Source organism: Danio rerio, chromosome 1 (genome assembly GCF_052040795.2).
Source record: "Danio rerio strain M-AB ecotype USA chromosome 1, GRCz13ab, whole genome shotgun sequence".
Taxonomy (NCBI): Eukaryota; Metazoa; Chordata; class Actinopteri; order Cypriniformes; family Danionidae; genus Danio; species Danio rerio.
Window position 1 is genome coordinate 39,616,683 of NC_141021.1, and position 24,731 is coordinate 39,641,413.

General features: G+C 35.3%; 1 protein-coding gene across 27 annotated transcripts in view; it reads left to right on the plus strand.

Annotated features, from left to right (window-relative positions):
* The window catches only part of dclk2a (doublecortin-like kinase 2a), a 100,919-nt gene extending 77,480 nt beyond the window's left edge, over positions 1-23,439 (plus strand). For 7 of the 27 annotated variants that reach the window (XR_015475900.1, XR_015475901.1, XR_015475902.1 and 4 more), the window contains 8 exons: positions 23-169; positions 1,617-1,750; positions 1,853-1,930; positions 4,672-4,768; positions 5,963-6,043; positions 9,060-9,173; positions 11,916-12,002; positions 21,314-23,439. Coding sequence is in view for 11 of the 27 variants with exons in the window: in XM_087236307.1 (XP_087092433.1) it covers positions 23-169; positions 1,617-1,750; positions 1,853-1,930; positions 4,672-4,768; positions 5,963-6,043; positions 9,060-9,173; positions 21,314-21,598 (936 nt within the window). In the remaining 16 variants the exon portion in view is untranslated. 27 annotated transcript variants of the gene reach the window in all.
* The last annotated feature ends 1,292 nt before the right edge of the window (positions 23,440-24,731 follow it).

Consider the following 24,731-nt stretch of genomic DNA (forward strand, 5'->3'; position numbering starts at 1 on the left):
TCTTGCTGTCTTTGTGTTTCAGGGTGGAGATCTGTTTGATGCAATCACCTCCTCAACCAAATACACTGAAAAAGATGCCAGCGTGATGGTGTTTGACCTGGCAGCAGCTCTCAAATATCTACACAGAATGTGCATCGTTCATCGAGACATCAAACCTGAAAATCTACTGGTACGCACACATACACTTTAAGGTCCTATGTAATTAAAATAAATTATTTTAGATGTTAGCATCAGATTTGTTAGCTTTTAGGATATCTATAAGCTAGTGTGCACCAAAACACAAACAAAATGTGAGTTTACAAGATATAAAACCAATATAATAATGTAAATCTTGTAGTTTGTCATTTCTGCCTAAATAGATCACTGTTTTTTTTAGGTCACCTCCTACTTCAGTTGCTTATCAAATTGTGAGCAATCAAATGCTCTTTAGTATCTGACATGCTGTGCCCCCTTCAAGATGCTTTACATTTGATGCACTTGTGTTAATCCACTCTCACTAGCAGTGCTGTGATAAAACAAAAAACAATTGGCTGTTTTTTTTTAAAGGGGAGTAGCTACACTATGTTATACCCTCTTCATGTTTCTGATTGAGATTACGGCCCAATCCCAATTCTATTTTTGTGTCAGAATGTTGTGGGACTGCTATACAGGAGCTATGGATTATAGATTGCGAAATTTAGCTGGGTTTTTTTTAAATGTTTTTTTTTTAAAGCATGATGGTAAAAAATGCACGCAGCTATGAATATATTACAAACATATGTTTGTTTGTCGTAACAATTTGTAATAATGACAAAAAATACTAATTTGTGGATCTTCTTACTTCCGGGTTCAGCAATACTGTCATCGTGGCTGGTGTATTCTAGGAAATTTTCTTACCCGTTTAGTTTCGATTGTGGTTGTGTAAAATCTACGCTTGAAGGGCTATTAAAACCCCTTGCTTTTAGCTCTATGCCTTCAAGCTAAAAAGAGTTGATATCCTTGACGTGAACACGCAAAACGAGGGGTAGGGCTAAGGGGAGGGCTAAGGGGTAGAATTGGGATTGGGCCTATGTCAAACATCGAATAAAAATCACATTTCAAAGCTCTTCACGGGACTTTTAACACTAATACACCCTTTAATAGGACATTAAATAAATTATTCACCACAAAATGAAAATTCTGCCATCATTTAGTCATCCTTTTGTTTGACTTTCTTTCATCTGTTGAACACAAAATAAGATGTTGGAAAGCAGCAGCCATCAACCTCCATAGTATTTTTTTCCTTCTTCAGTATAGATGTCAGTAAAGGCTGGTTTCCAACATTCTTCAGAATATCTTGGTTTGAGTTCAATAGAAGAAATAAACTTTAGAACCACTGTAATGGGTGAACTATCCCTTTAAATATTCAGTGTAATTATAGATGTACAGAGACAACACATCTGAGCATACATTGGTTTACAAACTTTGAACATTCATTCATTCGTTTTCTTTCCAGCTTAGTTCCTTTATTAATCCGGGATTGCTACAGCGGAATGAACTGCCAAACTTTGAACATGAAAAAACATATTTAGAGGAAAACATGCCAGTCCTAACAGATAAAAATAAATGTTTTGCCTCTTTTGCAATGTGTATTGCAGGTGTGTGAGTACCCTAATGGTACAAAGTCTTTGAAGTTGGGGGATTTTGGCTTGGCGACAGTGGTTGAAGGGCCACTGTACACTGTTTGTGGAACACCGACTTATGTTGCCCCGGAAATCATAGCTGAGTCAGGGTAAGAATCATTGATTACTTAGTTTTTAACTTTTGTTTTCTTTGGAGCATGCTGGAGGATGAATGTTATTAATTGTGATTTTCTGTCTGGGATTTGCCACAGCTACGGGCTGAAAGTGGACATCTGGGCAGCTGGAGTGATTACCTACATCCTACTGTGTGGCTTCCCACCTTTCCGCAGGTATCACAACATTAAAAAAATGCTCTGTCATTCACGTTAAAGCGACAGCTCACACTAAAATGAAAAGTGAGTCACTATTTAATCACACTGGTGTTGTTCCAATGCAGTATGCCCTACTTTTTTGTTATACCACAAACAATCAAATTAAAATTGTTTTTTTTTTTTACTACTCATTTAAAATAATCTCAATGAACACATTTAATGAGTAAAAAAAAGCTAATTGTTTTATGTTCAAACTATTTAAATTTGTAAAACTGATTAAGTTAACTTAATCGATTTGTGTTGGGACAACATGAAGGAATTGTGTGGAACTCTCAATTTTTTACAGTGAACTGTCACAACCACACTTCAATAGTAAATAAATGAAAGTGATGATCCAGATACTTGATCAAATAAGGTGTTTATTATAAACAAAACAAGACAAAGATGAATAATCTCAGAAGGGGGGAACATAGCTAAATCTAAGCATCACTTTTAAAGCAAAACATTAATCAAAAGCATCAGGAACATAGCAACATAAAATGAAGTAGCTTCAACACACACAAAAAAATGCTGGGTTCCACACAAATCGATTTGTGTTGGGGCAGCATGAAGAAATTAAGTTAACTTATTCGTTTTTACAAATTTAAGTAGATTGAGCATAAAACAATTACGTTGCACCCTTAAAAAATAACTTAAGATTTGTTTTGTTTTGTCCCATTTTAAATAAGTTTTTGAACAAACAGCAAATATTTTTTTTTTTTAAGTACAGGGCACAAAAGGAAGACAAACTAGTCACAACTAAACAGGTGTAGCTAATGAATCAATAATTGGATAACAAGAAGGGCGGAAATTACAAGACAGAAGAACACATGGAAACACAAATAAAAGCGAGTGCTAAAAAAATACAAGACTGGAGCAGTGTCACAGTTCTGCCACAAACAACATTAAAACAAAACGGAGCTGGCAAAGCTGTAACACAAACAAGAAACTTACCAAAGATTTCCAACTTCTCCTTATCTATTTTAAAAAGCTTTAAAAGGGACCTATTATGCCTCTTTTATCAAGATATATAATCTCTGATGTCCCTAGAGTGTAAATGTAACGATTCAGCTCACAATAACCACAGTAGTAATGTGTTATAACTCCAATTTTAGTGAAAGGGGCAATGTGGTGACTGTCACTTTAAATTCAAATGAGATAATGGGCGGGGCTCTTCTCCTCTGATGACATGTACACATACGTCTGATGACAGTGTTTCTGTAGAGTGTTTTTATGAAGTGCAATTTTTAAAAATAAGATTAAAACATTTTTTTTTTTATCATTAGAAGCTGGTTATGTTTGCAGACAACTGTGTTTAAACCCCTTATAAAAGTGATTTTCGCATAATAACATAATAGGTCCCCTTTAACTCTAGAACTACCAGAATTCTATAACTACTAGAATGGCCTTTCTGACTGCCCTGACATTACCAGAAATACATTTTGTCAATTCATATTTACATTCAAAGCTTAAATGGATAATTAATAATTAAGCTTGTCATATTTTATGAAGATATTGCTTTGAAATTACAATTCTTTTTGTATTATAATTTATAATTGTATATGAGTTAAACTGCCTGCTGAAAGTGTGTACTGCATCCTTTGCTTTGTCTGACAAAAGTAAGTTGTTTGTGAAAGTTTGAAAAACATGTCTGAAGTAAAGTTAGGATTTTGCTATAAGAAATTATGTTTACGTTAGCAGAAAGTTGCTAGTCAACATAGGCACGTATATTCAAAGGCAAAGGAAGAAGAAGCTGAACTTGAAATTCATGTGACCAATTTGACTGTTATGGTCATTTAAATACAATTTTATTAAAATATATACACATTTTAGTCAGGGTACTAAAGTTATATTGGTTTTATTATAACAAAATTGCTCAATTACAAAATTTAAAAATGAACTCAAAGAAAATATCGGTAAACTTTACAATAAGATTATATTAGTTAATGCTAAGTAATACATTTACTAACATAAACAATGAACAATACGTTTATTACATTATTTGTTCATGTTAGCTTACGGTAGTTCATGTCAACTTATGGTGCATTAACTGTTAGTAAGCATGACTTTTGATGTTAGTAATGCGTTAAGAAATGTTGAGCTATGGTTAATAAATGCTGTACACGTATTCTTCATACGTAGCTCATGTTAGTAAATACATTATGAAATCTTATTGTAAATTGTGAGCAACGTATCAGTAAAGAAACTACACGGATACTTTTAATGAGGATTTCTAAGCTCTAATTCATATATTATTAACTGATGCTTCAGATTGGTCACTTGTGTGCTTTTTCATGGCAGGACAGAGTTTCAACGATAACACTCAATTGTGGCAATTGTGAAGAGAAAAACTCACAATTTTAGTTTAATAATATATAAATTTTTGGGGGTTTGTTTTCCAGCAAACCATTTGTCCTGAACACTTGTGATATACTGGATCATTTATTCATGCTTTTATATTTTTTAAGAAGCTTAATACATTTCGCTGTTGACTATTATAAAAGAAAGAAGAACATTTGGCATTGGAACAAAACCAGGCTATGTAAAAAAAATGACAGATTTTGTTTAACTATTATTTAATACATTTATTAATTTTAGTGGACTTTTTTAACTATTATTTAATACATTTATTAATTTTAGTGGAATGTTCTCTGCATTTATTATACATATACCTATTTTGTTTGTGTGTGTGATTGGTGTATTTGTGTTTGTTTTTTTAGTGAGAATAATCTACAGGAGGACCTATTTGATCAGATCCTGCTGGGGCATTTAGAGTTCCCTTCACCATTCTGGGACAATATCTCTGATTCTGCTAAAGTGGGTGCAAACATAGATTTCCTTAACATACCCAATTCTTTATTCTGTATTCTTCCTTTGATCCTACTCACATCATCATCTCGTTCACCTCCCTCTCTCTCAGTCTCCGCTTTAGAGTTCTTGCATGCTTTTGTTCTAAAACCTTTGTCTGCACTGAATGCCAGAATTTTTGCTGTGAGTGCAAGTCTTGTGTACCAACTCGTAGGTTTAGTGTGGTAGGTTTTCCATATATAATGTCATTTCTGTCATGATTAGGTTGCGTTTTTGGAGTAGGAAAGGACAAAAGTAACAACAGAAGTAACATTTAGAGATTAAGTTCATAATACTTATCAGCATACATCTTAAATTATAATATATATGTCTTTCTCACAGACAGACAGATAGACAATTAAACATATTGATGGATGGACGGACAGATGGATTCCATAGATAGATAGATAGATAGATAGATAGATAGATAGATAGATAGATAGATAGATAGATAGATAGATAGATAGATAGATAGATAGATGGATGGATGGATGGATGGATGGATGGATGGATGGATGGATGGATGGATGGATGGATGGATGGATGGATGGATGGATGGATGGATGGATGGATGGATGGATGGATGGATGGATGGATGGGCGGGCGGATGGATGGATAGATGGATGGATTCCATAGATAGATAGATAGATAGATAGATAGATAGATAGATAGATAGATAGATAGATAGATAGATAGATAGATAGATAGATAGATAGATAGATAGATGGATGGATGGATGGATGGATGGATGGATGGATGGATGGATGGATAGATGGATGGATTCCATAGATAGATAGATAGATAGATAGATAGATAGATAGATAGATAGATAGATAGATAGATAGATAGATAGATAGATAGATAGATAGATAGATAGATGGATGGATGGATGGATGGATGGATGGATGGATGGATGGATGGATGGATGGATGGATGGATGGATGGATGGATGGATGGATGGATGGATAGATGGATGGATTCCATAGATAGATAGATAGATAGATAGATAGATAGATGGATAGATAGATGGATGGATGGATGGATGGATGGATGGATGGATGGATGGATGGATGGATGGATGGATGGATGGATGGATGGATGGATGGATGGATGGAATTTTGTTGTAATAAAGATGTAATTATTGAAGATCTGATGTGTTCACAGGAGTTGATTGGTCACATGCTGCAGGTGAATGTGGAGGCCAGATACACAGCGGAAGATGTGCTCTCTCACCCCTGGGTCACAGTAAGTCTGTGTTAAAGCTCTTGGTGCTGTAAATGTGGGATGTGGTGTCATTATTGTTGGCTTTGGTAACGCGCATATTATGCTACAATACAGCAATGGATTTCGATGTACCTAAATGCATTTTAGCGATTTGAGCAGCATGAATGGTCAAAGGGAATTTTGCTCACACACTAAAACTGAAACAGAGTCAAATTTACCCATGGCTCTTTTCAAATGTACATAACAAATTTTTTACAAAATATCCAATTCTCTCAGTTACTGAATTTGACCCAAATCCATGTTTAGATTAATCCAAATATAAAGCAGGGCATTTATAGCTACGGATAACTGCCAACAAATCAAATGTATTAATACAGTGCTTTTCTTAATGCTTTTGCGCCAATTATGTTTTAGCATTCTATATTGCTAACATTTCACCTGCTTAGCTGGGTTTGTTTCAGGGGTACGTGGTGCATCGTGGGTCAGGCTGAGCATCATAGATCATGAGTAAAAATAAAAATTTCATCATTCTAGAGTAGATATTAGTTCGTGCATAGAACATGCATGGTACATGCAGAACATGTTCCCCCTGCACCTTTTCACGGTAAAATATGTTAGGGTTTTCTTGAAACAGTGTTTAAATTAGAATGATTTAAAAATCAAAGAATAGGCTATGTCTGAAATGACATGTTGTCTGTGTAGGTACTACATGTCAGTTTGAATTCACTTCACAACCATTAAAAAAAAGTATGTGTTATATCAATGGTCTCAAACTTAATTCCTGGAGGGCCGCAGCTCTGCATAGTTTAGCTCCAACCACCTCCAACTCACACCTGCTTAATAGTCTCTAGTAGTTTTGAACACTTTGAGTAGTTGGATCAGCTGTGCTTGATTAGGGTTGGAGCAAAACTGTACAGAGCTGCAGCCCTCCAGGAATCAACTTTGAGACGTATGGTATATATAGTATAAATGTAAGTCAATTCAAACACACTGCATCTGCCATTTATCATTATCACGTGACCTACCCTAGTCAGTTGCATTGCTTCACTCCCATTCATAAATTCTTTCGCGTAGCCTCATGGGATAATAAAGTTTCTATTGGATGCACACTTTAGAAACTCGTCAGAAGGAGGCCAGTAGGTCATCCAGGTGCTTCTTATCTGCTGTTTTTCAAATACTATAAATTCGACTCACATACTGTTTTTCACATATATAGTAGGGAAGTGTGAGATTTCAGATGCACCTATAGTCTATGATGATCAAATTTTCATGGCAGTCAGTCACTCATGTGTCAGTCATGCCCTAGCTTGCTGTGAAAGCTACTCTTTTATGGGTACTGCCTCAATGACATGCTGTTGTACCCCTAAAGGTAATGTTTTGCACATATACAGTAGAGAATGTTCATGTATTCCTTTCTTCTGATTAGATTAATAAATAACATATTAAGAACAAAGGCTTAATAAAAAAAAATAAGTTTAACATTCTACCTCCTCGATTTTTTAAATAATGGCAACACCCTTGCATTGTAAAAGACAGTGGCATTATACTATGACAAAATAAATTTTTTGCCATAAACATGGGTAAATTTCACCCACTGGGGGTACACAATGACATCTCATGGCTCTAGTCTTCTGTGTTATGCCTCATTCACACTAGCAGTGACTTTGTAGTGGTCTGTCACTCTGGGTGGCGACCTGATGCAATTGGTCTACAGCATGGAGGAATCAAAGTCTCTTTAAGACAAGTCATTTCACTCTGCAGCCCTCATTGAATGCCTCTCGGGCAGCATGCTCGGGCATTTTGTCTGAATGGAGAAACATTAAAATCTCCATAACTGTTTGCCAAGCTTCCAATTACATTACATATTTGGAACAACCAATAAAATTAAACAACAACTGTCTCATAAGTTGCATTTCTAAACGTCCAAATCAAACAAAAGTCACCATCTTTGCAGATTGCCCGAGCTAATGTGCATGCACACTAGAAAAAAACAAGATCACGACACCAACCTCATTTATGGACATTGTGTTTGTGCGTTTGACAGGACAGAGTACACCTCACGTTCATTTCATACAGATCACAAAACCAAAAAACTTTTGTGCACTTGGTTCGTTTAACAGAGCAGAGGTTAGCAGAGGTTTCAAGCTTTATCTGGATGTATATCTTTTTTTCTCTCTTTTTTAAAACAGTTTTTAGGGTTTTTTCACCTTTATTGTGAAAGGACAGTGGCAATTTACAGACAGGAAATTATGGAATGCAGAGAAGGGTCTCAATGGATCTCGAGGCAGGAATCGAACTCAGGTCGCAATGAGCACCTGGGTGCTGTGTGTCTATGCACTATCCACTAGGCTACTGGCACTGACCTGGATAGATTTCTCATGTGTGTGAAGCAAGTATTCGCTGAGATTCCAGTGTGCTTGTTGATCACCAAATTGTCGTAAAAGCACACGTCTGGTCCGAGATTCTACATTAGTCTATAGCAATCCATGATTGGCTACTGTACTAGTAGGTGGGACTTCATTTGCTTTATTGACCGTTACACTTTTCCCCATTCAAAACTATTGTCGCACCCCATTTCACATACTATCCATCCTTAATAGTATTTGGAAATAAAATGAGTATGTCACAAATTGTAATATGTTGAAAAGCATATGCCAAAGGTTCGGGTGTGGTGTACTATTTCCGGTAAAAATTTTAAGTGTAGAACTGTCCATACTGTAACTGCTCACGTGAGTTCTACTGGTGCCCTCAGAAAAGTTGCTCTTCATTTGAATAAAGTTGAATAATTCTCAACTGTCACATTGCTTGACATGGCCATCTAGTTGCCAAGGTCGCTGCCTCTTGTTGCTAACTCTCTGTTGAAATGAACAGTCGCTTTGCTGCTACAGGTCACTCATATTGTGAATGAAGCTTTAGAAGTGGTTTTGATTTGTTTCACACTGCTTTTCAATATTTAAAACCTACGATTTAGTCAGAATGTTCTTAAATTGCTTTGCATTAGATTGGCCTATCCTAATTAATTTCAATATTCCGACAGGAGGATGCAGCAATGGAAAACAACATGAAGATGGAGGTGGCAGGTAAACTCAAAAAGCACTTTAACTCTGTGCAGAAACAGAGCAACACTTCTGCTGGAGTTTCGGTTATCATGGTAAGCAAACACACACACACACACGCACACATTCATACTGTCATACTCAGATATGGGAAACAGATCATAACCATTGCTGCAGCCGTCCGTTAATGTTACACTTCAGAAAATAACCAATGTCATCCTTTCATTCCCTAATGATTAGTACTTGGATTACACATAATTCCGAAGCATAGCCGTCACTGAAATTACAGCCACTGTGGAAAACCAGCATCCAATCAATCAGTTTGTCTTCCTCTGCGCTCATGACTTACATAACTGCTAAATCTCTGGAAATATTAGAGATTATTGTCTTGTAAGCATGCACAGCACCAAATATGCCTGAGCTGTAGATTTGGAAATGGTTGAAGGAAACAGGACATAAGGCACATGTCTTATTCACTGTATCTGTAAGTAAATAACTGATTAGTCTTATATTTTGTCACATCAGTATTCTGTAATCTAAATAATTGCTCTGGTTACTTAAGACTAACACTTTATTGCTTAAAACTATACGATGTGTCCTTTAAAAAAACATTTAAAACCTTCTGTGTGACAGAGGCTATACAAGGCTTGAAACAAAAGTAGTAAAAATTGTAATATTGTGAAAATCATTATGATATTGCACTTTACACTAGAAAGATTGCATTTGGTTGATCCAAAACAGTAAAAATGACAACATTGAAAGAAAATTATTGCAATATTACTGTATTACGCAATAAATACTTTTACATTTAATTGTATTTTAGAATGTATCTCATTTGTGTGATGGCAAAGCTTACTTTTAGAGGAGCTGCCATATACAATATGGAAGTGTAAATAATAATACTAATCTATTTAATACGCTTAAAATAAACAAATGACCAATGCCAAAAAGTGCAGTTTCTCTTTAGTTCCTGGAAATGGCAGAAGGACTCATCTTAATCCTTTTATTGCTCAGCAGAGTGTACTGTGTGAGCTCAGAGGGAGACCTGGGTAAAGCATTTTTAGCCATTTCCATTGTCATGTCTTATTAAATTCCCATCCCAGTTCACTGCACCATAAACCTCTCACTGCCAACTTTGTGTCTTAGTTGTTTCCACTGTTATGTTTTGTAAATGTGTTGTTTTCACTGATGTCATTGATCTTTATCTCATCAACATTGTCATCGTGAACATTAAATATATCGTCTCCAGTTTACAGTTAAAGACTGGGATATTACATATTCATTAATAAAGTCTCAATATTATTGTTTTAGGGTTACACGGTTTACCAGTACTGTGGTAGTATCGCGATACTATGGCTCCGAAATACTGGCAGTGCAACTGTAGTTTGTAAAGGGTAGTATCGTCATTAACGGTCTATCTACAATAGATAATGTTGGATGTGGAAAAATCAATTAAATGATCACTTGTTTATGCAACAATAGACCATTTTATTTTAATAATCTGTGGAGCCCTTTAAGTTTTCTCATGTTTTATGTTTCAAGCACACATCTGTCAGTTGATTTCTGTTTCTCTTAATATGATTTGGTAGCTACAACAACTGCGACAATCTCTTAAAAAGAACGACTCACAAAGTGAAATTTTGAATTACTTTATATTGTTACCTGATAAGACCGAAAAAAAAAAAACAATAGACTAAAAACCCAAAATAGCAACATTGAAACAATTTTTGACCACTTTATATAGCCTATTCTTTTTCAGAATAATGCTATTTTTGTAACAAATTTTATTTAGTATAATTTGTATCTTTATTTTAATGTATTTTTTGTTGGTCAGTTATCTACAAAATAAACAAAAAGAACAAACTTTAGGTAAAGTGACGTGCAAATAATACTTTTTTACAATAATAGGGGAATTATGAATTAAATTCAAGACCTGTTAGAACATGTAAAATATAGTATTTCTAAAAAAAAATTTTATAATTTGAGTTATGAATTATAGTATCGCAATACTACTTGGTATCGTAATACTTCAGCTGGTCTTGGATCGTTAGATGAATTAATGGTATCGCAACAACCCTATTATGTTTGTTACATCAGTAGATTTAATTTAAGATGTGATGATGTTATTTGAACAGCAGTGAATAAGCACCATTTTTTAATGACCATGTTTTATCATAAATGAATAGATCACTCCTCCAAAAATGAAACTTTACTCACTATTTACTCACACTAAAGGGATTCCAAATCTTCATTAGTTTCTTTATTCTGTTAAACACTAAAAGAGATATTTTGAAGAAAGCTGAAAACCATTGACTGTTGCAGTAAAAACAAATACTATGGAAAGTCAATGATTACAGTTTTCCAGCATTCTTCAAAATACACTGTAAAAAAATGTTGGGTTTGACATAATTCCTTCATGTTGTCCCAACACAAATTGGTTAATTTTACTTTATTGTTCTTACACATTTAGGTCAATTGAACTTAGAACAATTTAGGTTTTTCCAAAAATACCTCAGGAATTGTGTTGATTCAGCTCATTTTAAATAAGTAGTTTGAAGAAGTAGCATTTTTTTTAAGTGTATCTTTTTTTTGTCTTCAACAGAATAAAGAAGCTCAAACAGGTTTTAAACCTTTAAGTAAAAATGTTCATGTTGGGGTGAGCTACCCCTTTAACCTACATCGTTACAATCCCTGTGCTTTTATTAAAAAACAAAACAATACAAAGGCCTTTTTGTTAGCCTTTTTTGTTCACTTCACTGCTTAAAAACAGCAGCAGCAGCAGCAGCAACAGCAGGGATTCTGGCTGAATGTCTGTTGATGTGAATCTCATTTGACAGTTTGAACTGTAAGGGCAGGGCTGTACCTTCACCCCTTCCTTGCTCTCCCAAGACCCGAAGTGACGTCTGTCTACCATTGGAAATTGGGTATTTGACTCCAAACCTAAACCTCTTTTTTTAATAATCTTGCGTTCCTTACGACTCCTTACTAAAATCCAGCAGTCTCTGCTCTTTGATTTACTCTCACTGGGTTTATATTTTCAGCATTTGCTTCTAATTCTAGACAGCAAACATATCACACCTCATGTCCCAATCATAATCCAGTCCACTTTCTGTCTTGCCATCTTCTTGTTTCACTCCAAGTTCATGATGGCTCTTTTTGAATACTTTATTGCTGTAATATTTTGTGCAATATAGCTTTGTTGCGCATTATTACTGTATTTTTCCTTCTGGGCTCTAGCTGGAAGGTTTGTATTGGTGTGCATGCGATACTGACTGCTTGTAATATTAACACTGCAATCTGATGGCTTTTCTCTCTCTCTCAGTTATCTAATCCAGAGACAGTTTATTTAATGGCAGATGCCATTGTCCTCAAAATCACCCTTTTTCATTTATATGTTAGAGTACGTACACATTCGGAAACAAAGCTTTTGATAGCATACACAAAAGCTAGCACACTAGAAATATTTGTTACCAAACATTGTGAGCAATGAAAATATCTTTATACTGAGCCTGGTTTATATTACAGACTTGAACAAACCATTTAAAATATTTCCTAAATGTCAATAAACAAAGAATATGTGAAATGATGGCATTTCCTTACCAATGTTTTATTTTTATTTTTAAAAAGTGGTCCACTATGATATCATATTTTAAACTTTAGTTGTTGTCAAATGTAGCTGCGTTAACAACATTTCTAAAAGTAAAATTGCTCTAAGTTCAATGCAAAGGGAGACATTGGCTTTATAGAGTAAGCTTAGCAAAGCTTACATCGAACAAAGTTTGGGAACTACAAAAAAATACATTTGGGTTGATGAGATCATAAACCTGAAGGTGCATGGCCACAGAGGCGATGTAATGCTTTTGCAGAGAAAGCTAAAATGCCGTCGCTCTCTCTAAATGGCTACTTTCCCTGCTTTCTACATCTCAAATAACCGAACGCAAAAGATATGTGAACGTTTCGTATTACTTACACATGCTTATAACCCGATATATATATATATCGAATTGTCTTTGTTATATATATATATATATATATATATATATATATATATATATATATATATATATATGCATGTATGTATGTATGTGTATATATATATATATATATATATATACATATGTATATATATATATATATATATATATATATATATATATATATATATATATATATATATATGTATATGTATGTATGTATGTATATATATATATGTGTGTGTGTGTGTGTGTGTGTGTGTGTGTGTGTGTGTGTGTGTATAAGAAAGATACTTCTTCACCTTAGAACTATTAGGTTATATCTGACATTTTTGTCAAAATTGTGTTATTCTTATTTAATGACAACTTATTTACATTATGGGATATTTTATATGTTGTTTACATTTTAAGATTTTTATTTACAAAAACAAATGTTACACACATATTGTTTGCTATGGAATGTCAAACCTTTGATGCCCAATGTCTCAAAATTATTCAGAACGCAGATACAACCTTATAATTCCAAGGTGAAGACTTGTCAGGTTTTATTTTAGAGACCAGGCGTGAGGTTCAGCTGTGTCCTCTTCATTTTCTGTCTGATTTAGGCTTAAACTGATGCGGCTAACAGTTACACTGACTGGTGGCATGGAACCAATTCACAAATCACATAACATTATGTTAGTTGACCAATCAGAGCCTTTTGAGGGTGGGTCTTTGGAGGAATGAGGAAATATGACAGTCCTTTTCATGTTAGCTGAGTAGCTGTATATAAAAGTAAGATATCTGAAAAAGTAACTTGATTTTCTACAAATGAAGCATGAGCCCACATTGCTTTGCATCTTATAAACACAACCAAGGCTTAAAAACACACTCTGGACCACCCCTTTAAGCTGTAAATCATTAAAATATCATAATGATAGATGTTGATGAGGTTTATTGCAGCCATATTTAATCAAAGAAAACAAAAGAACTAAAATGAGTCAGAATGCAAAAATGATAATAACATGCAGTAACAGCTGTTAATGCAAATGATAGTTTGCAGTGAAATAGCATAACACTCACAATAGCGGATAAATCAAACAAAACAACAAACAAAAATTGAGAACAAAAAATGATATATGCAGTACAATCCAGCCTATACGATGCAAACTTATGAACTTAAACAAGAACAGGTGTGCGTGATCATCTAACTATAAGTAACCATGGCAACCAATGAAAACAACCAACGAAACCCTTCGATAGGGCACAATTTGAGTGGAAAGACATTTGTGGTGTCCAAATCCATGTTAAACGTTCTCGAATGCAGTCATTCAATCCCACAATAATGAGTGTACAATCAGTGTATAGCTGCATCCCAAATGGCACTCTATACACTATGCACTTATGCACTATGTTCTTATGCACTTACACACTCAACAGCATAGTTTAAGTATGTATTGTCGTCTCAAATGGAACATCAGTGCTTCAAAGCTCCACCTCTTCCGCTGGGTATGCAAAGTTGCGACCATTGAGTGCGTGAAGTGACCAACATTCAACACTTCATATTACCAGTTGAGTAAGTGCATCATCCAGGTAATGAAAGTGCATTCATTCTTTTTAGAGTTTCCAGTGTGAATGCACTACCTACACTATTTATACTACAAAATGGCATAGAATAGTGTATAAGTGTGATTTGAGAGGCAGCTTATGCTTTGGCTAGAGAATACCCATATGTAAAAGTTCTGCACTGAAAGTCCTGCTTCTGACCACAAGATGACACCCACAGCGGAATCCCATAGGTGTATGTTTCAAAATAATGTGATATTTAATTGATAAAATATGTTTGCATGACAAAAGTCAATGTAGTTTCATTACTAATATGCTAGGTGTCTTAATTCACTCACTCATTTTTGTCCACTCCCTCAAGTGACCTGATTTCAGGATTTTGAACTTAGAAAAAGGAAACAAACTATCGGTGAATAATAAACAAGAAAAAGAGTGGTTAGAAAAATAGGTCTGTATCAAAAAATTCAGCTCTTTATTCGATTCAATAGATTAAATCCAGCATGTCACCAACACATGCTGGGCTTGTGATTAATTTACTTTGCCATTTCATATAAACCAAAGTATACTTTGGGTGTTAAGACTTTGACCATTGCCATTAAAATGACAAAGAATCTAATCAATGACTGAGAGAGAGAGATGCATTATTATGCACACAAATTGCCTTGGATGAAATATTGTTACTGAATGTTGTAAAAACACTTTTTTTTGTAATTGATTTCACTTTTTTTTAATTTTAATAGATTCTAGTTTTACCAGCTTTATTTTCAACTATTGGTTTTGTCTACAGCTGAGGAACATACCACCAAAATTTAATAATTTCTTATAATAATAATAATACACTTCTATCAATCATTCACCCTCATCTGATTCCTAATCCAAATGCTGTAATTAAAAAGGCTTTGACCATTATTAAGAAATGTACACTCACCGGCCACTTTATTATGGATACATTACTAGTACTTCATTTGACCCTCTTTTGCCTTCAGAACTGCCTTAATCCCTTGTGGCAAAGATTCAACAAGGTACTGGAAATATTTTTCTGAGATTTTGGTCCATACTGACATGATAGCATCACACAGTTGCTGCAGATTTGTTGCCTGCACATCCATGATGTGAATCTCCTGTTCCACCTCATCTCAAAGGAACTCTGTTGGATTTAGAGCTGGTGATTGTGGGGGCCATTTGAGTACAGTGAACTCATTGTCATGTTCAAGAAAGTCTGAGATGATCCGCACTTTATGACATGGCGCGTTATCCTGCTAAAAGTAGCCATCAGAAGATGGGTACACTGTGGTCATAAAAGGATGGACAAGGTCAGCAACAATACTATATGTAGGCTGTGGTGTTGACATGATGCTCAATTGGTACTAATGAACCCAAAGTGTGTCAAGAAAATATCCCCCAACACCATTACACCACCACCGGCAGCCTGAACCATTGAGACAAGTGAGGATGGATCCATGCTTTAAAGTTGTTGACAGTAAATTCTAACCCTATCTGTCGAATGTCGCAGCAGAAATTGTGACTCATCAGACCAGGCAATGCTTTTCCGATCTTCTATGGTCCAGATTTGTTGAGCCTGTGTGAATTGTAGCCTTAGTTTCCTGTTCTTAGCTGACAGGAGTGGCACTTGGTGTGGTCTTCTGCTGCTGTAGCCCATCTGCCTCAAGCTTCGACATGTTGTGCGTTCAGAGTTGCTCTTCTGCAGACCTTAGTTGTAAGAGTGGTTACTTGAGTTACTGTTGCCTTTCTATTAGCTGAAAACAACAAAACATTTGCGCCCACAGATCTGCTGCTCACTGGATATTTTCTCTTATTCGGACCATTCTCTGTAAACCCTAAACATGGCTGTGCCTGAAAATCCCAGTCGATCAGCAGTTTCTGAAATACTCAGACCAGCCCATCTGGCATCAACAACCATGCCACATTCAAAGTCACTTGAATCACCATTTTTCACCATTCTGATGCTCAGTTTGAACTGCAGCAGATCGTCTCGACCATGTCTACATACCTAAATGTATTGAGTTACCATGTGATTGGTTGATTAGAAATTAGAATTAATGAGCAGTTAGACAGGTGTACCTAATAAAGGGGCCGGTGAGTGTATATACAATTTAAGCATCATAATTATTGATTTTACTCTTGGTATTGATTTGCCTATAAGGAAAATGACTAGGAATAATAAACATCAGTAAGCTGTCAAACTATTTGCTCTTTTAACAATTGTGTTTATGACAAGAAAACACAAGTTTGCAACATCAATCAGCATAACAAACTGAATAGGTGAATAAGCTTTATATGTGGAAGAATAAGGTAAATATGGGTCATATTTAAGATTCAAATTTTGAAATTACATGATAGCTTTGTGAAGACTGGACTTTTTTAAAATCTATTATCAATCAATACTCTCTCAAATTAAATATGGTTCCTACTACAAGTGTTTAACATCAGTAAAAACGGATGACATTGGTTTTCAGCTTTTGTAACCACACACTAACAGAATGTTCAGCAAAGGCAGAAAAACCCTACTCATCAAAAACAGAGCATTTTATATAGAGTACATTTACAGTAGTGCTTTTGTAGTGCAATTTTGGAACCTGACAGCTTGTTTGACCAAGAAAAACAACAGCATGTGGGTTTGGAACCAAACAATGCCAGAATGTTCATTTCTGAGCGGACTTTTTCTCTAAGCAGCTATATTTTGCTTAAATTAAGCAAGCTGGCGTTTCTGAAGCAGCAGTCCTTGCGAAATGTCCCTCAGCTGAAATGTTAGAGGTTTTGTTATGTTAGTGTTGTGTATCAATTTGTGCTGTATGTGCTCTGTGAGTAAGACTAGTCTTTGTCCTCTGCTTCTGCTCTCCCCATGGCATTGCTATCCTCTGACTAGCTCCAAGGCAATGGTATGTACTAACACTAACTGCTATGCTCCTCCCCGCTACCCTGTCTCCTCACACACAAACATGCACACACACATGTACTCTTACACTGGGAGAAAGCGTCAGGAACAGCACTGAAGATACTCATTTTCCCCCGGCAAGACAATGGAAAGTTGGCAGCTTTGAGAATTCTTGACTCACTTTCCTCTTGCTGTGAACTTCAGTGATGTTTTTCCGCACTCTTCCATTTTCTGCCCTCTTCCATCTGTGATGTAATCAATAGTATTGACTTTTCAGGGAAAACGGGTCACTCATACTGTTTTTTTATTTTATTATCTTAGGATATGTTTCTTCTTACAGCAATGGGAAAACACACAGAACTGCTGCTTTACTGAAGCCTTAAAGGGACATGCGCAAACACAAACATTCTGTCTTCATTTAATCACAGCCATTTTGTTGCAATGGTTTTCTATCTTATATAGAACACAAAAAGTGATATTTTGAAGAATGTTGGAGTAGTAAATGAGAGGCCCAATGTTTTATACAATATATAAAAAATGTGTATCTGTAAATTAACAGTTTTCTGCAACACAGGCTCATTTTGAAAACGTAGCCCTATACATACACACAAATACATAACCAGAAGTACATATGGCTGCTTTTCGTCTTTAAAAAGAATGCTATGGGGCAGTATGATGCTGTTCCTTTTCGCCCTTATCACCTGAATGCTTACCTCAATATGCTGTTACTAGTTTGTCCAGTTACCTCACTATGTATGTCAATGGATTTGAGATGCAGAGAGGAGTTGACCACGGCGATGAGGTTTAAGTCCGGTGAAGAATAATTCCAGCAAGTGGGACAAAAGACAAAAACAGAAGCAAAAAAATAAAATAAACAAGTACATAACAGGGTGAGTAAAGGTGGTAAAATCTGAAAACGTGGTAAAAATCAGACAAGAAAGCTGTTGAAAGCTGTAAAGCTGTTGGTTAGGTTTAAGAAAGGAGGAGGGTGGGTCAGCCGAACTGTCAGTCAGTCATTCAGTCAGTCGACAGCGGCCTCTGGTGGATTTACGCGAGAACAGCAGGTGTAAATGGTACTCGCAAGAGAAGTTTGAGATCTCAAAAAGCGCACATAACGACCTCAAATGGATTCGCGAAATCATAAACTGCAAAAAAATTTAGCTCCTTGGATGTATTTGGCACTCTCCGGAAATGTAAATAGCGGTACATTTTCAAAATGAGCCTGGGTTTCTGTCATTTGTAATTCATGTTTTTATTTTTATATATATTTTATATTTCCCCACTTATTTGTGATTTTGAATTGCATTATGTGACCTTGATCTTTCTTTTAACAATTTTTAACCTTAAAAGTTTATTAGGTACAAAAACTAATTAACTGCCAGTTTCTGCTATTTTATAGTCAGTTTCTGACTTATTTCTCATTTTTTCTTATCATATTATTTCTAACTACTAAAATGTCAATGAATGTCCCTTTGTTAAACTGTAGAGTTGAATTTTCAACATCAAAAGTCGACAGAGCAGAGATCAACATCCCATAATGCTTTTCACAACCACTAATAAATGGAAAACACTTAATACAGAAATGAAGGTTAATTAGCATACGTTTTTTTTACCGTGTAGTAATAAAATATATTAAAATGTAGTATTGTATCATTCATAAAGTTAAAGTTTAGAGATGTTCGCTTGTCTAATGTAAACAGAGTTCAGTAATTCACAGGAGTGACAACTATACAGAAATAAATTGGTAGAACTGATCCAATCACGTTTAGGGCTCTGTTTTTACAAACTAGGCGCAAAATCTAAAGCGCATGGCGCAAAACCATTAATGGTGTGTCCGAATCCACTTTTAATAAAGAATTAGCCTCCTCCATTTGCCCTCTTTGCTTTCTCTTTACTTTACTTTTACTCTTTACTTTCGTGGATAATGAAACAGTGTTGTGCACACTCCACTGAAGACATCCATTAGCCTACATATTTAATGTAGTTTGTTAAGCACAAAGATTTGTTTCAAAACTATTTCTAAATTCAGTTCTAACTTCCAGTAAATTAATAAATGAACAGTGTTCAAGTGTGGTTTATTCAAAGTTATATCCAAACACATCTTATTCTTATGGACAAATCTAAACTTGATTTTATTAAAACAAATATAAATATGTATGTTTATAATAAATAATATTGCTAATAATAATATTATACAAATGCAAGCTGTCATTAATAAACTGAAAAAAGCCCCCTGATATGAAGAAAGTATGGAGGTAGTGTTTTTTTTTTATATTTTTGTAGAAATTAATCATTTTTGTATTATTTTAATCCTTTATTTTTTATTTTTTCATTTGTAAAGATATTTTTGTATTGCTGTAATTACTGTGTGTATTAGGACCAGCTTTTAGTTATTCAGTGGCACAGTTTATTTCTGCTCTTTAAAAATAGCAATGCGCCAACAATGCGCCTTAACATACTTACTTTCCAGACCAGCACACCCATGAGTCCACAAAGTGGTGCAAATGGATTTGCTATTTAACGTGGTTGCTTTTTCAAGGCATGAAAACTAGGGTTGCGCTGGTCTTAAAATAGCAACAAATCGTGCCATACACATCTTGAGCCTTAATAATTACCTAGGGTTTATGATAGGGCCCTAAAATTCATACAAGAATAGCTGCAAGGAAATTACCAAAAACAATTTATATATTTTGGTTTTAGTGACATGTTAGTCTGATGAGGAAGCATTGATCAATACAGAAATGCTGATGAACCTTCCTTCAATAACAACTGGCTTCAATCCAACTTTGTATTCATTTAGGTTGGTGTACAATGAAGAGAACACTTATTTTGGGGCTTCACTATTGTAGCATTGGTGTAAAATTGAATATTAACTGTTGAAATATTCTCAACATGATGCTTTTCACGGTGCACAACCAGTTAGCAGACACTCTACTAATGTATCATTTTGTTGACAACATAAAACGGCTATGAATCCATTTTAAAAATGACTTGTTTTGATGACACTTTCAGATTTAAAACTTCTGCAAGATGTTTTTACCCACACATTGTATGAAAGGTAATTTTCAAAAATACTTAATACTGGTACTTTAAAATAATAGTAAAATTTTGTTCAAATTCTGTCAAGTGGTTATAAACAGTATTCCTTCTTGTTCAACAGAAGAAAGTACCTCAAATAGGTTTGAAACAAGTGGAGGATGAATAAATGATAGCAGAATTTTATTTTTTGTCAAAATTATTCCTTTAAAACCTAACTTTTTTTTTTTGGTAGTAAAATGATAATAAAATTTCCTCAAGATTTACTCATGCTCAAGTGGTTATAAACAGAATTCCTTCTTGTTCAACAGAAGAAAGAAGGCCAAGAAACAAGTTTGAAACAAGTGGGGTTTGAAACAAGTGGGGAATGAATAAATGATGGCAGAATTTTAATTTCGGGCCAAATTGTTCCTTTAAAACCAAACATTTCTTTTAAAACATTATTTTTAGGGCAAATAAAATGACTACCATAAACCCAAGTTCACTTTTTGTAATACAATAAAATCATGGGCAGTAGAAAAAAAAAAACTTATATTTTGTGTACGTGTTCCACATAAGAAAGAAAGTCATAAATCTTGAAAAAACAGGAAGCTTAGTAAATGAGGACAGAATTTTCTGTTTATGGGGTGCACTGTCCCTTTAAGATTGAATTGATCTTTCTCTTGACCTCCCAGATCGTAACTTCATCTCATTCTTTCCTGACTGAATTGTTTCCAACTTCCTTTCCATTTTTTTGGGTGGGTGCAGCTCATGTGAACATTACCGTGTTGTCTCTCTCCCGTAGAACACAGCTCTAGATAAGGAAACTATCCAGCTGTCCCACCGCCGCCAGGACCGCAACCCTCCTCGTCCAGAAAAGAGACCCTCCTCCACCAACCCAGAAAGACGACGTTCCAACAGGGGACGATCATCTGTCCAGTCGGAGGACTCTAGAAGTGCTGCTCCCATTGAGCCTGCAACCTCAGCAAACCCCAGTGCACCAGCAGCACTCCCTTCTGACCCTTCTCCGCAATTCCATGAATGCAATACTGAGGCTGAGGCCAGTAAAGACCTCCTGAAGGAAGAATAACTCTTATCTTTAAGGAAACAATGGAGACAATTCCACATATACATGCTTAAGTAAATAAGTACATAAACTCTTGAGTGCAAATCATTCTAGCTATAGGTTGGAATACACTGCATGACTTCTGCCCAGATTTATGCACTGATTTACAGTCTAGAGGAGGCAAGAGTAGGCAAGACAATTGTGTAGTGATTGATTTTAGTTTTAAGCTTTTAATTGAGTTTACATCTTGTAGTTATGACCTTTTTCATAGAATTTTAAGCTTGTCTTGTGATCCTGCTTCATTTTCTCAAATCAGGATTGTGTTTATATTTTTTATGGTTATTTATTTTTAATTTTTTTGCAGAATTTTGAGTTTGCAATTCAGATATTTTCACTTTTTTTTTTTTTTGAGACAAGATATTCTCCGCCAAAGTTGGAGTTTACATATTGCAATTTAATATTTGTAGTATTTCAGTATTTAGTTTTTAATTTGAGCGTCAGGCCTTGATGCCCAATTTCGATTATTTGCCTATATATGATTTGTTTGCCTGTCCATTTACACATTCTTTTAATTGTTGCTATAATAAATAATCAGATGGGTATTTTGAGCTGAAACTCTACAAACATTTTCTGGTGACACAAACGACTTATACTAAACCTTGAAAAGGGGGTAAAATAGGTGCCCTTTAAGTTAATTATGAAAAAAGCCTTAAGTTATAAAGAGCATAACAGCATATAGAACAACTGACTATTGAATGCATTCAAAAATTCCTTTAAATAATCAATGGTTTTTTGATATTCTCTGACTGGATGAAGTCATATATTCTAAAGAACAAAAATACCAGCATTTGTGCCCAGTTTTTCAGTGAAATCAACTTATATCTCCAGACTTTTAGCAAATAGTAGTCAGCTTGTGTTCATTCAGTAAATTGGGTCAAAAAAAATCTGGGCAAAAATCATGTAGTATTTCAGCCAAGTGTAGTACTGTTTTGGTTGTCTGCTTGTCTCCCTGCTTTTTTTTCTTCCAGTTTGGCTTCCCTTTCCAGCACCCAAGAGTGGATTTGAAGACTTTGTGTGATTGATTGTATATAAGTGCATTGGAATGCAAGGATCCACTCTGCTTTTACTGAAGTGATCAGCTCACATCTTGGTTATGAACAGCAAACATGTGGACTTTAGGGTGGATGCGACTGGAAAGAAAGATACTGGCAAGAAACTTGTCCTGCTGAAACTTGAACGTATTTTTTTTTGTCGAGTGTATGTTTGAACATAGACTGCTTGACCTTTTGACTCTGTTGGAGAAACGCAAGAAAGCGATTCACGTTTGTGGGTGTGTGTGTGTTTTCTTAAGAGGTGTGCCGAACACGTCTGTGTTCTGGAGTCATTTTGCAGTAGTTTAGAGTTGCCTTTAAATGAACCAGCGAAGCAAGACATCCTTAGGGATTGTTTATAGAATTTGCTAATTTATTTGTACAGAGTAGACATGTTGTGGGATTGTATTTTAGAATAGTTTGACAATTTTTCGAGCCAGCCTCATTAGGTGCACGATATTCTGATTTTTCTGTCACAATAGTGTTAGATTATACAATCTGTCTTGGATTTGGCATATATTGCTCTGTGTATTATCTCTTTGCTTAACACGTCTCTTATTTCTTGGAACTGTCAGCCATAAAAGACAGCAATGGAGCTTGGTAATAATGTATTTGACATGATTCAAATGTTTTTGGAAAGGTTTTGAGAAATGTGGCAGCATTCTATTTCATCGCTGGAAGGTTAGATTTCATGTTTGTTAGATGTCATTTTCTATTAGTGTTCTTTATCATCACATAATCAATGAAATGCAATAAAATGATGTTGCGGTTGTTTATCTTTGTCCTTATTATGGTATAACGACAGCTAATGACTAACCAACTACATTGCTGATGTCTTTCAAATCACGTCACACATTTTTTTGTTTTTCAAATTTTTCCCAAATGATGTTTAACAGAGCAGGGAAACTGTATTAAATAGTATTTAATTATTTGTATTTAACATTATAAAGTTTTATTTGTGTTATTTCAGCTAGAATAAATGCAGTTTTTAAGGTCAATAATATTAGCCCTCTTAAGCAATATTTTGGTCTACAGAAACTCTGTTATACAATGACTTTCCAAATTACCATAACTTAAGCATTTAAAAACAGCAAACTAATTACTAAAAAAAAACTATTAAAAATTAGTTATTAAAATTATTTGGTTGAAATTAGTTGAAAAAGATCTTTCCGTTAAAACATATACGGGGGCTAATATTTCTGACCTCAACTGTATAGGCCAATGCAACATCGCCATCTATTGGTTGAAGTGTGACACTACGCTATTAAAAGTTTCAATTTAAAGGGATAGTTCACCTAAAACAAGAACATTTCCTCGCCATTTACTTTTACTAATGTGGTTTCAAACTTTATGGTTTTTTTTCTTCTGTAGGACACAGAAAATATATATATTGAAGAATTTTGGAAACCAGCAGCCATTGACATCCATACCCATGAAAGATGGAAGTCAAGCCTCGACTGAGTCAGTTGGCATTTTTGTGTGGAGTTTGCATGTTCTTCCCACATTTGCGTGGGTTTCTATCGGGTGCTCCTGTTTCCCCCACAAGTCTAAAGACATGTGGTACATCTGAATTGGGTAGGCTTAATTGGCCATAGTAGATACGTGTGAATTAGTGTGTATGGATGTCTCCCAGTGATGGGTTGCAGCTGGAAGGGCATCCGCTGCGTAAAACAAATGCTGGATTAGTTGGCGGTTCATTCCGCTGTGGCAACCCCAGATTAATCAAGGGACTAACTAAGACAAATAGAAAATGAATGAATGAAAACAAAAGTTTTGATTCCAATCCATGAATCAGGCATGTCCAAACTCAGTCCTGGAGGGCCGGTGTCTGGCAAAGTTTAGTTTCAACCCCAATCAGACACACCTGTGCTAGCTAATCAAGCGCTTAGGCTTTCTACATCCTTGCAGGTGTGTTGAGGCAAATTGGAGCTAAAATCTGCAGGACACCAGCCCTCCAGGACCGAGTTTGGTCACCACTGCCACATATCGGCATGAGCATCAATCGGTTGCTGCAGATTTGTCAGCAGCATCCATGATTCAAACATGCCATTCCTGAACATCCTAGG